General features: G+C 41.3%; 1 protein-coding gene across 1 annotated transcript in view; it reads right to left on the bottom strand.

Annotated features, from left to right (window-relative positions):
- Positions 1 to 3,503, bottom strand: part of wls (Wnt ligand secretion mediator) — a 66,950-nt gene extending 63,447 nt beyond the window's left edge. The window contains exon 1 of the mRNA XM_059984364.1: positions 3,228 to 3,503. Within this exon, the coding sequence (XP_059840347.1) occupies positions 3,228 to 3,333 (106 nt within the window). The 5' untranslated portion in view covers positions 3,334 to 3,503. The remainder of the gene's footprint in view (positions 1 to 3,227) is intronic.
- Positions 3,504 to 17,953: the final 14,450 nt, after the last annotated feature.

Raw genomic sequence — 17,953 nt, 5'->3', positions numbered from 1 at the left:
TTTGCTTCTTCCATTATTTGTAATAAAATTAATCACTTCCCTGTATTAAGTACTTCTGCCACTAGTTTGCGATTTGTCTCATCCTATTATGGTCCATAATGTTCACACCTCAAGTTTTGACCCATCTGCAATTTCTTCTCTGTATATCTAAATCTGAGCTTCCCACCTCACAACACCATAATCTCTGATAAAAATATCACAACTCTGCTTTTAACCAAAGTTATATTTCTTATCTATTATCATAAGCTGCAATTTTTGCTAATCAGCATTTCACGTACAATTGCTGACAAATATCTTTAAAAACTCCAAAGAGATGAAATATACTTCATTCCCTTCATCAATTCATTTCACCAAAAGATTCGATCAGGTTTGACAAATACAAATTGCCTTTATTACATCAGTGCTGGCTCTCCGTATTAACTTCTGTTACAAATGCCTTATTCTCTGGTTACTGTTTCCAACAACTTCCTTGTACCAAAGTTGAATTAACTATCCCCCAATTGCTAGGTAAGATCAACTTGTTCTTTCTTGTAAAATTGCATAAAGTGCATTTGGGTTTTTTTCCTGTGAACTCTGCTGCTTTGATGCTATGTGCCTGTGATGTTGCTGTAAGTTTTTCCATTGCACCTGCGCATATAACAAAAAAACCTCAGCTTTGATGACCCTGTATCCCTCTCTGAACAAAAACATTTGCTGTTTTCCACTCCACTACACCTCCCACCGCCTCACTTCTGTTGGTGACTGAAACTTTCCATTGGGCCAAGTGGCTTCTAAAATAATTCTCCTGGTATGCATCTGATTTTTGCCTCTTTTTTTTGAACTTTTGGTTCCACTTTAGCCTAGCCAGATCTCCACCCACTGAACTTAGCTCTATTCTAATTAAGTAGTTCTATTTTAGTTCAAACAAACTTCCTGTGTGACATACTGCGTTGGCATTGGGCCAACCGAGCAGCTTCATTCAGGAATGGAAAAGGGATGGGCACTTGTCTGGCCCTGTAACTTCTTTACATCTAAGCCAACCATCCAAGAACCAAAATGGCGATGTTCCCACTGGTCTGCCCTCTTTAATAACAGCCTGTTAATATATCCACTACTGAGGCTGAATCATTCCAGTGAAAAATCTTGCTGGGACCCAACTTGTGAGTATCAAAACATGCTTGCCATTCAAAAAAAATGTTACTTAGAATAATGAACACAAAAAATGCAGAATACAAACCATAAATTCCAGATAATTCACATGCAAAGCAAGCTTTTTAGCTAATGCAATTTACATAATTAGAGCTGTTGCAATCGGAGTTTATGAAACCCAAGAGCTGGGATTCCATATGTTTAGCTACAAATATACATATTCCAGTAGCTATTTTTTCAGCTCTGCCATTGACGTGTCTTCTATATTTAATGATATAAAAACCTAGCACTGTCTCAAAAATGTCATGAATGAAAATAGTAGGATCAAAGCAGTTTAACAAGGTGTGAAAGTCTGAGTCAAAGTAACATATTTATAAGAGTTTAGGAAAATAAAATTTTGTATTCCACCAGTGTTGCTATGTCTAAATCTCTGGAGGTATTAATTTCAATGGTTATTAAACTGTTTGGGATGGGTGTGAAGGAGGGTTCACGTTATTTGATATCTCAGGTTTGTGAACAGATTAACATACTAATGGATAGATGGAATCAAGGGATGAGAGCAATAGGAAATTACAGATTACCTACCATATTTAGATTTATCTCAGCAAAAATAAACAGCATTCAGAGAGAGAAAAGAAGATTTAAAGGGAAAGCTGTTTTGTTTTAATTGGACAGGCGCATTTCAAAAATATTTAAAACCCTACATCTTTCTTCTCTTTTCAAGAGCATTCTCATGTTGACAAAAGGTTGGCAACGTTTTTATTTGCCTCTAAACATTGCACAAATTGCAAGATTATTCCCGCGGGCCAACGCAGATTTAATTCTAGAAAAGGAAGAAGAAAAGCGGAGGAGGATTGCAGTTAAATTATAACATCCTTCTTTAAAAAGTAGATATCCGAACAAAGGCCAGGGATCTCCTTGTCAGATCTTTGTCTTTTTCTTTTGCATGGAAAAATTACTCATTGCACTATAGATCTGCCCCCCCCCCACACACACACACACCAACCACCCACCTTGCCACTTCTAGTAAGGGCAGATTCTCATGCCTATAAACCATCTGCCCCCTTTTGTGCCTCGGCCGGGGTCCCAATCATGGTGTGTTGGAACCGCGCAGTCACAGGGGAGGGGGCTACCCTGCACCCTCCCCCCAACAAGAAATACGAACTGAGATCAACGTCCTAACTCGCTGAGGTAGCGAGCTGGGGAATTAATCCCGAGGCAGTGTTGTTGGCGGGGTCGGGGTCGGGGTGGGGGTCGGGGTGGGGGTGGTACTGCCATCAACCAAACGCTCAAAAGCACATTCAGGGAAGTGGGAATTTAGGGAATGCCATTCCCACCGCGGCTCAATCCAGTCTTTTCCACGGTCTCCCGGTTCCCTCCTAACCCCCCCCCCCCCCCCCCAGTGCCTAGGGAACGCCCTCAAAAACATCCTGGTTTCTGTTAGACCATACATAGCTCGCCTCGATCGCGATTCAAAGCACTCAAGAGCAGCCAAAAAAGTTCCGAAACTCCATTGGAGTGGCACTGAACAAAAGAAAACTTCCAAAACTTACCATGTCTAAAAACTATTAAGTGTTAATTTTTAAGCGACTTTTTGAAGGACTTTTAAATAAAAAGGCGCATTCTAGTTATCAATTTTGCGTTCTAAATTTTGAATTCATTTCAAAACGAAATAAAAATCAGCGCAATTCACTCGCGCCGGCTGCAGCCCTCTTCATACAGGCGTAACTAAAATTCGACGGATAAACTTTCTAAGGTTTAGCCTCACCACCCCACACCCCGAATTATCATCTCATGCTGCCATTAGTTTTCTTCAAAAAGACAATGATGCCGAGTTTAAAGGTTTACAATGTTGCCTCTTGCCTTCCCTCGCCGCCTTGTCGCCATGCTTCAATTTGCCCTTTTTAAAAAAGTAGTTGATACTGAAAGTAGGCCAAAAGTTTTCTTCCACTTTACGCACTAGACTGAACCGCTACAAAGAGCCCATGCAGTTCCTCTCTCCCCAAGTACAAAGGCAGGACTAATTAGATCATAGTACGTTGCTACCGATACTGTAATAAATAGCTAACAAAAGAAAACGACAAGCAGAAGCCACTTACCGATCAAACCTCCTACCAGAAAGGAAATTACTTGGAAAACCAGCAAAATCCCTCCAACAATGCACAGCTTCTTCGTGCTCATATTTTCTATAATTGCGCCTGCCATCTTTTATTATCTTGTTTTCACTCTTTTCGGCCCGTAACAGTAACTAATTGAATTAGAGTCAATTTAATCAAAGCAAGGATCTTGTCGCAGCTCCAGTGTCGGGAGCTGTGATTCTGCGAACCAGCTCGCTCTCTCTCTTTCTTCCTGCAAGCTTTTTTTTAAAGGGGCGCTGTGGGAAACCGACAATACAACATACAAAAAAATCAATCACATGACTTGCCAGATTCCGAATCCTATTTAGCCTATTGCTACAGTATGAGCCACGTGTGTGTCGATTGATAAAATTCAACGTATTTCCAATTTAAAGACTCATCCGCCTGCAAATGTGGAAGTCTGGTCAAGTCTGCTGTGGTATGAAGAAGTGATGCTGCCGGACACTTTAAGAACTATTAATGACCTGAATTTAGGGAGGAAATAATTCAATGTGGAGTACGTATTTCTAATCTTTCTTCTGGGATTTCTGCTATAAAATCCACATTTTGAAAGGTGTGCTTTAGAGCTGGGGTAGGATCCGAGCTCTGACTGTTGAACCATCGGCCACTTTGCAAATGGATTATTATCATTGTCACACGTACCTAGGTACAGAGAAAAGCTTACCTTGCACATTGTTCACACAGTTCAATTCCTTACGCAGTGCATTGAGGTAGTTACAAGGTGAAAGGAATGGCATTTCCACTGTTACAGGGAAAGGGCAGTGCAGGTACCCAGAAGGTGAAAGCTGATAATGATTGTGAGATCAAGGGTCCATTGTAGCATAATAGGGAACCATTCATTGTGAGGGATGCCTTTGAGACTGGTGGTTTGGGCTTTTGTATCTTCTTCCTGGTGGAAGATAGGAGAAGAGAGCATGGCCAGGATCTTTTTCTTGATTATGCTGGCTGCTTTACTGCGACAGCAAGGACTATAGGAGTCCAAAGAATCTGTCACACACAGGGCTGCTCTGACTGTACACACACAAACATGCAGATTTACACAGTAGATGAACGCATACTCTTCATCTTCTCTTCTTCCAATCTCAGCCTCACCACCCTTTTCCCTTTCCTATACTCCTCCCTCAGTCTCCCTCCTTTCCTCAGTTCCCTCTTCTCAACTTTTTCTTCCTTCTTAACAGTTTCCTTCCTCCAACCGTCCTTTCCCATTCCAGCCTACCACTATTCTTCCCCCACCCCAGTGCTGGCTGTTCACTCCCTCCCAGGGTAAGGCCAATTCCTAGTCAGTCGCCCTGTCTAGGCCTGCTCCTCACTTGCCATTCACCCTCGCCCTTCAGTCAAGGGAGTGGTGTTGCTTGAGGTCTGCTGTCAAGTGTAGCCACCCCACACCTCTCCCAAGATGCTTTGGGAAAGCCTTCAGTCACTGACCTAATGTTGAAAATGGCTCCAAATCATGGCCACCTAGTTAGCGGTTCCCTACTCACACTTTGCCAACTTTTAGAGATTTCAGTGCAGGAGCCAGCGATAATTTGGAGCACAGCCTCTGAGTGTTACACATACACCAGCACTAGATCCTTTTCCAACACAAGCATTGTCTGTATACTGGAAATCAATGACATTTTGATTGAAAATTGTTCGAGAAGGAAGTTGGCAAAGGTGAAGCAAATTCTCTTTCACCCAATCTATTTGTTAGGGGAGAATTGGAATATTCCAGTGGGGGGAAATAGGATGATTGGTGTAACGAGGCAGCCTTGCTTCACAATGGATAGGGCCTATGATAAGGATCGCAGGTTTCATTTAGCATAGTAACAAATATCTGAGGATGGCCCACCTTGAGTTTTCTTCATAATCACCCCCCTCCCGACACCAAGCTAAAGGCTTTTGCGAATTTTAAAAAGGCCAGTAGCAAATGATCTGGGCTCATTGGCAAGGGCAATATTAATTGTGCAACCCCATCCCACTCCCTGGAGTGACTTGCTTGGCTCAACCACAACAACCACCCAGTGTCATACACAGGGTAGGAGAGGAGGCCAATTTTCTCATTTTAGTGAATTTTACAAAAATGGGGTAGTTTAAGTCCAGCCCTCTGGAGTACTTGTCAGTTTAACTGCTCTGCCACCACCTCACCCACTTTATCATTTCCTCTGATGTTGTAATCATGGCCATCTTTAAAAGAGATAAGTCTGTATTACTTATAGAGTGATCTCCCTCCTTACCACCACAGGGTAAATCATTGGAAAACTTCTCCTCAACCAGATTCTCCTAGAGGTGCAAAGTGGACTCTGTCCTTTAAGAGACACAATGGACATGAACTCCACTACACAACAAAGCCATTTAAGTACATTCAAAGTATAACTATTACTTTTATGATTAACTCAATGGTGAACATCTGCATTTCAAGTCTAAGAGTAGAAGTGAGATAAAGCCCAGACATGTATTCTTTTCTGCAAGATAATGCAACGCAACAGAATCGTCACATCCACCAACAGGGCTGGCTAGCTCTAGAAGTGGTGTTTCACCCAAAGGATATCACCCCTGTCTGAACAGTCCTCACTTATTCCTGAAATATGTTCTAAATCACTAGGATTGGACAGTCACCATCTGAGACTGGCCGGGAAGCTAACATGGAACCGCAATATCTTCTTGTTCTTTAACTTCATTCCATTGTTTATGCTTTATCTTGCTATTGACACTTATTCCACAGAATGCATCTGGAGGGCTCCGCAGTAGGTCTCTGATCAAACAGTAAAAGAACTGCGACAAACAAACCAGAAGGCAATCACTTGGTTGAGGTTACTCATTTCATGTAGAAGGGTAATACAGAATCGATATGAGCAAAGGAGCTTGGGTGAAGGTAATCCATGTGGGGTCTCATCTTATTTGCTATCCAGTGACATTTTCCCAACAAAATGCCAAATGCCAAAGAGGTAAGGGATTTAGGGGAGATATAAGGATAAGATTTTATAAACAGGCTGGTTGGAATCACTGCCTGAGGTGATGGTACGCTCACAACATTTAATAATTACCTAGTGCTTGAATCCCCAAGACCTGGAAGGGAATGGACCTAGTGTTGGTAAATGGGATTAGTACAGAGACTTGGTGGTTGGCTTAAACACAGTGTGGTGAAGGGTTTCTCCCCCTGTGCTTTATGATTGCACATGAAGCTGACAGTGGTGGTAATTGATGGAGAATATATATGACAGTAATCAGTAGTATACAGGAGTCACTAGAAGACAATGTATACATCTGTCCATGTTGGTGAACTTATACAACTGCAAATGATGATAGATATGTACAATTGCCACTAAGGGTGAAGCCATTCAACTGCCAACAATGATAATTGTATATAATTGTCACCAGTGGTGAGTATAAATGATGGACATGGCAAAAACTTTTACGTCTGTGACAGAGTGAATGCATACCGTTATATACCCCTAGGGGTCATTTTTTTCTGTGGACTGTCACTTTAAAGCACTGAGAGAATGAGACTGACTTTTGGACAGTTTGAGCTGCTCCAGAGAGAGAGAGAGGTGGCGTTATTTGATGGACAATCGATGTTATGGTTTCTCTGCAGCTTGTTTGCTTTTTACAAGGACAGTCACAGACACACAGAAACACACAGTTAGAGTCAAGATGGATTCGCTCAATGGAAGACACCAGTGAGTGAGGTCGCTGTTTTAAACTTTCAGTAGTCCAAAGGGGTGAGTTGAGATCGATCCAGAGCATTGATAAATGACTCTCACATGTGCTGCGACTAGAAGAAGTTTGCAGAGAGAGGGGAGAGGAGAGGAAGGTTTGAAACAGAAGAAACCTGGTGACAAAGAGATCACTGTTTGGACTCTCTCTCCAAGTAGCCCGTGCGGGTGAATTTGTTTCCATTCGAATACCAAAATGCAATTGTCACATAGTTAATCCACAGGAGTGGGTTCTCTGGTGAGGGGAAACCTTTGTGAATACCACATGTTTGTTTACCCTTTGTCTGGGGGTGGTAGTTCACTGAAGAAAGGCATCTCTGTGGCCAATCACTGTTGGAGTTATTTCATATGTCATGAAACTGGATAAGTGGCTATCACATTGTGTGTGATTGGGGTAACCTTGTGGAATCTACCAGTGTGTCAACCCTTGCCTGGGTGGTGGTTCCCTTGAAGATAGTCCCCTTTGTGATAAGCTACTGTTGGTGATACGTGGATTCTGTTTGAGTATCCTGTGGCCACCACTTTGAGATGTCCCATTGCTGAATTCACTTGTGTTGAAAGTATGTTCAAGAATATTCGTTGAAGATCACTGTCGGTGATACCTCATGTGTGGAGTGGAACAACTTCGGAGATAAATCCTATTGCTATTGTTATTTTGCATTGCTATCGTGGAATCTGTGGAATATCAATGTAACTGCCTTCTCACAACATTCACTTTTGAATTACAAACATCTCACATTAATTAACCTGAGGATTGAACTGAACTTTTCTTACATACCATCATAAGACTGTAACTCTTACCACCTGAGCTTGAATAAGTTTGGGAACTTTATTTTGTTACACAGCTATATATGCATAACATTGTTAACTCTTGATTTACCTGGTTTAAGTTACTATATGATGTAGTTACTAATGAAATAGTGTTTTGTTAACAGCAAAACCAGACTCCAGGTGTGTTCTCTTGCTGCTGATGCTTTTACAGGGTTGTGTGTACATGACAATACAATTGCTACCAACAGTAAACACCAAGAATCCTGATAATGAAGTGTATAATGGACCAAGTGGTGAATGGATATAACTGACTGCGAAAGGTTAATACTGTAGGTATAACTACCAAGAATGTTGGATGTGCACAACTGCCACTAAAGGTGAATTTGTCCGATGCCACAAATTTTCATGATGGTGAAAGAATTGTGCACAACTGCCAATGGACTTGGCTGTTACTCCCAGCACGAAGGTACTGGCAACTGATGCACAGCCAGAAAAAAATTGAAAATTATGGTCACTACTTTGGGAACAGATCAGTTGCATTTTGTGCTTGAATTGAGAAATGCTGCTTGTGGTGAACTACATATACCTGTCTGGACACGCCCCCCTGCTGACTGCTCCTGTGGCTCCTCTCACTGACCCCGGTATAAAGGCGATTGGGGCCTGAGCCCTGCCCTCAGTCTCCAGGATGGTGGTGAATTGCTGCTTGTTCTTTCTTCCAGTCAATAAAAGCCTATATCTCACCTCATGTCTCAGAGCGTTATTGATGGTGCATCACTGCTCCCAACATAACTGGGTCAAATTCTTAAAGAATTGGCCACCAGGATAGTGCAATAAAAAGGGAGTACGAATGGTCCTGAATGTAGTTCTGAGTAGATTAATCGCACGTCATAAAGATTTAAAACAGAACCATTGACAAGATTCTTCTGGGAGCTGCAAATTGAACAATAAGACCATGCAAGACACTTAGACTGTAACTTCAGTGCTGTTTCTTTTCTACTGATGACATTTGACCTGCTTTTTCCATTTTTATTTTAAACAAACACTTGTCTAGACTTATGGAGATGTGACTCAAGCAGATTATTTGGAGTAGCACTACTGATAATTTATTTTGTCACCATGATCAATGTGCTTTCTGATTCTGCAGATTATTACATTTGAAACAACACTGAAAGTTTCTCAGTGATTTAGCAAGTGAATTAATGAGTCATACTGAGCATGAAGGTCTCAGTCTTTCTAAATCCTCTGTCATTGATTACCTTAGTGTATTAATTGGCTAGCCCAAAAGGTGCAAACCAACAAAATTCCACATTCATTTTGCAACTTATGCTGAGCTAACTACTGTCAACTATATGATGCTACTGGAAATATAATAATTGCTTCAGGAGCAAATGGTGAACGTGAATTAATCATAAAAAATTCAAGGATGGAAAAAATATTCTTTTACTCTCCATGTAGAATTTCTGAAGATCTTCAGCTTAAGGTTATATCTTTATAGCCATTTGCTATATTTGTGTTTACTGAATTGGCAGAATGACAAATTTATTTTCCTTTTATAAAATGTTATGCCCATTTACCTTTAGAGCATTAGCTTGACATGCCAAGATGCAATGCCATAAACATTCCTGGATGAATGTTGCTCTTCCCAAGTGAACTTACTTCACAGGTGAACCCAGAAAGTAGGGCACTTGATTAACTGTTTCCTGTTGCATTGCAACTGGACTTTCAACTTCCTCACTTGCAGACTCCAGTCAGTTCAGATGGGCAACAACATCTCCTTCACAATCACCATCAGCACACATACATCACAAAGCTGCATCCTTAGCCCCCTGTACTACTCATTTTATATTTACGACTGTGAGGCTAAACACAGCTCCAATGCCATGTTTAAGTTTGCTGATGATACCTCTGTTGTTGACTGAATCAAAGGAGGTGACGAATCAGCATATAGGAGGGAGATTGAAAATCTGGTTGAATGGTGCCACAACAACAACAACCAGTGTTGGCAAAACCAAAGAGCTGATTATTGGCTTCAGGAGGAGGAAAGCAGAGGTTCATGTGCCAGTCCTCATCAGGGGATCTGAGGTGGAGAGAATCCTTGGCGTTATGACTTCAGAGGATCTGTCCTGTGCCCAGCATGTAAGTGTCATTACAAATTAAGTATGGCAGTTCCTCTACTTAATTGGAAGTTTGCAAAGACTTTGTATATCATCTAATACTTTGACAGACTCCTATAGATGCACAGTGCAAAATATACTAAAAGGTTGCATCATGGCCTGGTATGGAAACACCAATGCCCCTGAACAGAATGGCCTACAAAAAGTATGGATATGGCCCAGTTCATTACATGAAATGTCCTCCCCAAACTGAGCCCATCTACAAGGATTGCTGCCACAAGAAAGCACCATTCATCATCAAGGACCAGCACCATGCTCTCTTCTCACTGCTGTCATCGGAATGAGGTACAGGAGTCTCAGGTCAAACACCACCAGGTTCGGAAACAGACATTACCCCTCAACCATCAAGCTCTTGATCCAGAGGGGAGAACTTCACTCAGCCCAACGCTGACCTGTTCCCACAACCCATGGACTCACCTTCATGGATTTTTCATCTCATGTTCTCAATATTTATTGCTTATTTATTTATTATTATATTTTGTTTTTTTTATTTCTGCATTTGTCTTTTGCACAATGGTGTTTGTCCATTTTGTGTGCAGTTTCTGATTGATTCTATTTTGTTTTTATTTGTATTTACTGCGAATGTCCACAAGAAGCTGTATCTCAGGTTAGTACATGGTGACATATATGTACGTTGATAATAAATTTCCATTGTTACAAGCTCCGTAACTGGGTCACTTATCAGCAAAGATAGAGAGGTCCGTTGAAGTCTGATGGTACTATTTTTTAAAAGTATTTATTGATAAAGGGGCACAAAAATAAGATTAATGCAAACATACAGATAATATACGTCGTCAATACTAAATCTAAAAGCGCGGGTATAATAATAATCAATAAGAAATAGCTCTATTGTTGTCTAGGGGATGAATGTATTGTCCGATGGAAATATAATAGTCACTGTTAGTTCTTTCAAGCTGCAGCGTTTTGGGTTTAAGAGAGGGACGGTTTAAACTTGCCCAGGTCTTTTATGATGCCAATCCTTTGAGTCGGGGGAGTTGGTTTCCCCGTTGTTAGCTAAAAGCCGTTTTCCGTGTTACAAGCCACCAGTCCCAGGCAACAGAACCGAACGCACGTGGCCTCCTTCAAATGGCTTCCCGCTATTACGGGAGTGCTAGTGTTTCTTCTGGTGCATCTGAGGGGCTGTTCCCACAGACCCTCTTTTATCCTGACTCGCAGGGTCGCAGATGTCAATCAGGTTGGGGGTGATGCAATCCCTCCCTCAGCCAGCCCACTTTGCCTGTGGGCTTCCACGTAGTACAGTCTCCAATCCACAAATTCGCCTTCCGGAGACAATGGCCATGTCCCATAGCTTTACATCGCCGGGGGAACGAGACATTCCACACGTCTGTCTCTCATTTCCTGGGCCCCCTGACCCAACCCAACAGTGATCTTGCGATTCTCACAAAGGACGGGGCTGCAGGCATAACACCATTGAACTTTGAATTTTGATTTTGAGCTGTGTAACCATGCAGGAGAATGCCCAGTATCTCTAAATCAGACCTTACACCCCTCATCATGTGGCAATCTCTGTCCAAGTGCATTTAAACCATACTGATGAACCAAATGATTGCTCCAGCCTGCGAGAAGTATCTGATGAAGATGTGCTCTTGTACATACGATCCAGAATGTGATGATACCCCATGCTCTCAATCAAAATGTGAGAGAGCAAATGATTGATGGCACTCAGGGGCCTGTTTTAACAAACTCTCTGCATCAATGGCTCAGCCCACGGCATCAGCTGTACAGCAAACAACAGTGGAGCTGATGGAGTGGGGACAGGAGTAAGATGAGCAGGAAGAGGAAAGGAGCAATCAAACTAGAGAGACTATATCTGGCCATGTTGCCCATGAAAAGCTCATATAATTGAATGAATCCCATCACAACCACAGTTTCATGTTTACCAGAAGTCCCAAACATTCCTCGTTGCTGAACATCAGTTTTCATTTAGCCATAAAGAACAAATATCAAAAAAAGAAAATAAACATTCTTAACTATAGGGTCAAGTTTAGAATGCTGCAGAGAATTGAAAAGTGACCAGCATTCAGTACTACCTTCAATATACCAGTGCCTTCATACAGATGGTGGCAGCACAACTGGTAAAACTGGGCCTTGGAAGAAGATCTGGAGAAGCTTTGGGCTGAGAAGGCTCAGATTTGACTCGAGGGAATCGTGAATACTATCATCTCTAAGACAGAAATGCTTGTGTCCCTATACTCACAGACCAGATTGCTTGGACCACTCACAAACTTTGCAGGCCACTTTGTATAAGGATTTAATGGTGAAGAGAGTAGAGGGAGGGAAAAAGAAGCTTGCTTAACTGTAAAGCAAAGCTTTCTTGCCAAATGAGCCAGTTAGGAATTTTATATCCAAAGAGCAGAATTCTGATGTCCGTGCTATGTTGTGGCACCATTCTTCATGTTCCCCCAAATCAAAATAAGTTCTCAAGTGCCTAAAATTCCCTGCTACACTGGAGAATATGTCCCTTTAAGACAGTCAGCTGTCTTAGGGAGGGAAGGTTAGATATAAATGGTCATTTCCCCTAGCCACACATAGAATAACTCCCTATTGAGAAAGATAACAGATGAATAGTGTGAATCACACTACCTGCACAAGGCTATCTTATAAACTAACTTGTGGTGTCAAAAGCAATGGGCAAAAGCCAATTTTTCATTGCCATCTCCACGCCTGCTTTTAGCCTTTTGAATGTACTTTCCAGCGATTGTTCCTGAAAATGCAGAGTGGATGTACTAGGCTATCATGCAGACATTGCATTCCAGCCTCTGCCATTCCCCACAACGTTTCTCCTCTCAGCTTGATCAGATTAGCTGCTGACTCTCACTAACCTCAATCATGTGAAACGAGTAACGCATGAAAGAGTCCCATGGACTTGCTCCATTATGACGAAGTATACAGTCAAAAAGAAAACAACAATTAAGCAACACCGACAACATTGATGCCACAGCGGTAGCCAATGAGTTCAAGGCAAAGCAAAACTGCTGGATTTAATTTACCGAACAAAGACCCAGTACTGAAGCAAATCAGTCCCATTGGTACTGCAAGATTATTTATCAGCAACACAACAGCATGTAAAGGATAATTCTACACAAATTATATACATAGATCAATCCCAGTCACTTATAAAAATGTGATCTTAAACATAATTTGTATCAAATTATTGCATCATCTCCATCCTGGCCAGCACTTGCGCAGTTTTTTAAAAAAAGACATTTTTTAGATCCATGCCACAGCTTCAGACATGCCCAGTGTCACTGGATATTTTTCAAACCACACCATGCCTTTCAATTTCAAGCCTTTAATCTAGACTGAGCCTCCTCCATCTTAAATACAGCATGTAAAAGGTTTGTGATGTAGGCTCATCCAAAATTAAATACGTATCAATTTTTAAAACTTGCTGGAGGCAGCTTGTTTGCACTCAGCCTGTATGGTTGGCAGGATGGCACCTGCCGGAATCAGCTCCATCAAAAAGGTTCAATTTAACCTGATTCTGTAACTACCATGTCTCAAGTTGAATTAAATGCACTGGGAAAACTGACAGGCAAAGATATACCAAATGATCTTAAATGGCTCAGAACTTTACATTTAAATTCAGTGCTGAATTAGCGTTATGAAAAATGTACACCACTTTTTTGATCACACTGTTAACTCCTGGCATTTAGTAGTTCAAGCTACAGGGGCAAATCAAATTAACAGATAGATGGAGGATCTTTTGGGAACTGATGACCACAATCCATTTGGACCTCAGCGTCATGCCTTGGACCTCCGTGCTTCCTTGACCACGCGTGGAAGTTCAACAAGCAGGTGGTTGGATGCTAATACAGTACTCCAAACGTCCTGCGGTGCCACTGGGTTCATCATTGCTGAGGAGAATAGCTGGCTGGAAAACATATGCACCCTTTAGCTTTACCCCAGGAACAGCAGTCCCATTCCTTTGAACAGACTCGTTGACATCAGGGCTCTGAATTATTTCCTCATGCACTTACTCTTCTTTCTCTCTATTACATGTGACAGATGACAAGTTATATCTACTGCTAAGTTATAAAACTAATGAAACACCATATTCAGAAGCCACAGCGTTCTCATGACAAACTTCATTGAATGCCAAATGCCAGTTCACATAAACAATCATTTTTCTGTTACTTTACCATTTTTTCCCCGTTAGGTCTGTGAGGCAACTACCCTATGCTGGCAACAATCTTTGAATAATTTCAGGGTGAAGGTTTTAATGTTGTAATTCCAATTCAACACACTCAAAGTTAAGGTCAAAGCTGAGTCCATTGTCACATGCACATGAGTGCATATACACACAGGGATAATGAAAAACCTGCATGCAGCAGCATCATATAAACAACATTTCCAAGAAAAATATAAATTAAGCATAAATTATACACAATTTTTGTAAGAAACACAATTAAGACAAAAGATAAACAAAAACAAAGGATCATGACAATGATGTACTGGGCAGAGTCCACTGCTCTCTGGGGTTTCTTATGTTCTTGCACTTTTGAATTGCCGTGCCAGACAATGAGGCAACCAGCTGGGATGCCTTAGCAGTACCTCAGTAGATTGTCAGCATCTTCAGTGACAAACTAAACCTCATTAAGCTCCTAAGAGAGTAAGGACTCTTGTGTACTCTCCTTATGATTGTATCTATGTGCCAGGCTAAGACAGATCATCTGCTATGTCAGCATCCAGGAATTTAAAGCTGCTGACTCTCCCCACTGCCGAGCCCCCGATGTAGACTGGCACGTTCTTCTTTCTTCATAGTCCTGAACACAACAATTGGCTCATTAATTTTGCTGACGCTGAGCGTGAGTTTATTTTTGCGGCACCACTCAACCAGGTGACTCTGCATTCTCTTCAGTAGCTTGTCAAAATTCTACATTTGTGATCCTAAACTTCTACAAATTTTTGTCTTTGTTTTTATCTTGTTGAAATAACATTTCGGTACAAAGCAATTTAAGTGCATTTCTCCACTGCACTTTTGGTAGAGATGTTCCATCTCAGTCAGCTTCCCAGCAGATGACACCATATGACCATCAGAGGAACTTCAACCAAATCTAGTCCTAGTTTCCCCTGACATAAACCCAGGCTAGCTTTATAAAACCTTGGTTAGACCTCAGCTGAGTGCTGCCTGCAGTTCAGATCATCATTCTATAGGTAAGGTGTGTCAGCAGTGGAGAGGGTGCAGTGGAGCTTCATCCGGATGTTCATCAGATAGTATAAGCTAGTTCTGTTTTCCCCGGAATGGAGAAGGTTGGAGAGGAGTTGATTGAGGTATGTTAAATTAAGAGGAGTCAGGGTAGGGTAGCCTGAGGGAAATGCTTCCCCATATCAGAGATAGAGAAAGCCAGAGGACACACATAATGAGTGGCTGCTTAAAAATGTTTAAATTCAATTCACAAGCATTAGGCCAGACTTTCAGACACCTGTCACAAACTTTTCGTCTTATTCCCATTCAATCACCGTCCCCAACCCTCTACATCTTTCAGTGAATCTGTGTAACATAAGGAACAACAATTCACCTTTTCAGTCTTTCTTTCTCTAAGAATGCTGCCTGACACACTGAGTAGTTTTTTGTAATGATGAGGAAGGGAAATGTGCAGAAAGCTGATGAGGGAAACTAACATAAAGGACTAGAAATGATGGTAAAATTGTTTTATCAATGGTCCAGAATTGTGCATGGATAACTCAGATGAGATGATGCCACATATATGGGTGAAATTGGGGAGAAATGGGACAACAGTGCAGGCAAAGATATTTTGAAGTCTCGGAGGATGTAGGGGAATGTTGTAGAAAAAAAGTAAATAAGAAAAATATTCATAATTCTCAGCTACTAATATATTATGCCATTCTAAGTAATCATTTTGTGTCTTCTGGTAACTGATTTGATTACACAAAAGATCATAAGACCATAAGACATAGGAACAGAGAGGCCATTCAGCCCATCAAGTCTGTTCCACCATTCTATCATGGCTGATTTATTATCCCTCCCAATCCCATTCTCCTGGTTTAACCCCGTAACCTATGATGCCCTTATTAATCAAGAACCTATCAAATTCCACATTAAATATATCCAATGACTTAGCCTACACAGCCGTCATTTCCCCAGATTTACCAACCTCCAGCTAAATAAATTCTATCTCATCTCTTTTCAAAAGGTAAGTCCTTCTATTCTGAGTCTGCGCCTCTGATCCTAGACTCCCACTCGATAGGAAACATCCTACTCACATCCATTCTATACCCACTTCTTTGCCCATTGTCCCAAATAGTCCATCTGCAGACTTCCTGTTTACTTAACACCTGCCCCTACACATATCTTGTTATCATTTGCAAACTTGGCCACAAAGCCATCAATTTTATCATTCAAATCATTGATATATAATCTGAAAAAAGTGGTCCCAACACTGACACCTGCAGAACACCACTAGTCACTGGCAGCCTACCAATATTGACCCACTGTTTGCCCCCTGACAATCAACCAATCTTCTATGCATTCTGGTATCTTTTCTCTAATAACTTGGGTACTTATCTTGTTTAGCAGCCTCATGTGCAGCACCTTGTCAAAGGCCTTCTGAAAATCCATATACACAACATCCACTCACTCTCCTTTGTTTATCATGCCTGTTATTTCCTCAAAGAATTCCTACAGATTTGTCAGGCAAGATATCCACTTAAGGAAGCCATGCTGACTTCAGTCTATTTGCCTCCAAGTACCCCAAACCTCATCCTTAAGAATGGATTTAAATGTCTTCCAAACCACTGAAGCCTGGCTAACTGGCCTAGAATTTCCTGTCTTTTGCCTCCCTCACTTCTTTAAGAATGGAAAGACATTTGCAGTTTTCCAGGTCTCCGTAAGCATACCAGAATCCAGTGATTCTAGAAAGATTACTACTAATGCCTCCACAATCTCTTTGGCTACCTCTTTCAGAACTCTGGGTGTAGTCCCTCTGGTCCAGGTAATTTATCCATCTTTAGATCTTTCAGCTTCCAAAGCACCTTTTTCTTCACATTAGCAACTATTCTCACTTCTGTTCCTGACACTCTCAAACTTCTGGCATACTGCTGGTAACTTGCACAGTGAAGACTGAAGCAAAAACCTGTTAAGTTCATTCACCCTTTCTTTGTAACCCATTGCTACCTCTCCAGTATCATTTTTCAGCTGTCCGATATCTATCTTCACCTCTCATTTACTCTTTATATATCTGAAAAATCTTTTGCATCCTCTTTTATGTTATTGGCTAGTGTATGGCTTTTTAAACTGCCTTCTGTTGGTTTTTAAAAGCTTCTCAATACTCTAACTTCCCACTAATTTTTGCTGTATTATATACCATATCATTTGCTTTTATGCTGTCTTTGACTTTCCTTGACAGCCACGGTTACCTTATCTTCCCTTTAGAATATTTCTTTTTTTTTGGGATGTGTCTGTTTTGCGCCTTCCAACTTTCTCCCAGAAACTCCAACCATTGTTGTTCTGTTGTTGTCCCTGCTAGTGTCCCCTTCCATTCAACTTCGGCCAGCACCTCTCTCATGCCTCCGGAATTCCCTTTATTCCACTGATGCTGGAGGAACGCACACAAATGCTGGAGGAACTCAGCAGGCCAGGCAGCATCTGTGGAAAAAAGCACAGTTGATTTTCAGGTTGAGACCCTCCAGCATTTTGTGTGTGTTGGTTGAATTTCTGACATTTGCAGATTTTCTCATGTTTGTAATACTGATTCATCTGATTTTAACTTCTTCCTTTTAAACTGCAGGGTAAATTCTATCATATTATGATCACTGGCTCCTAAGTACTCTTTTACCTTAAGCTCCCTAAACAAAATTGGTTTATTACATAATACGCAATCCAGAATTTCCATTTCCCTCGTGGACTCAGCCACACAAGCTGCTCTAAAAAGCATCTTGTAGCTTTCTACAAATTCCTTCTCTTGGGATCCAGCACCAATCCCAATCTTCCTGCGTATTGAAATCCCCCGTGACTAACGTAACACTGCCCTTTTTACATGCCTTTTCTATCTCCCATTGGAATTCG

The sequence above is a fragment of the Hypanus sabinus genome, chromosome 11 (assembly GCF_030144855.1).
Source record: "Hypanus sabinus isolate sHypSab1 chromosome 11, sHypSab1.hap1, whole genome shotgun sequence".
Lineage (NCBI taxonomy): Eukaryota > Metazoa > Chordata > Chondrichthyes > Myliobatiformes > Dasyatidae > Hypanus > Hypanus sabinus.
Note: the sequence above shows the minus strand (reverse complement) of the source record. Positions and strands in the feature narration are given on the sequence as shown.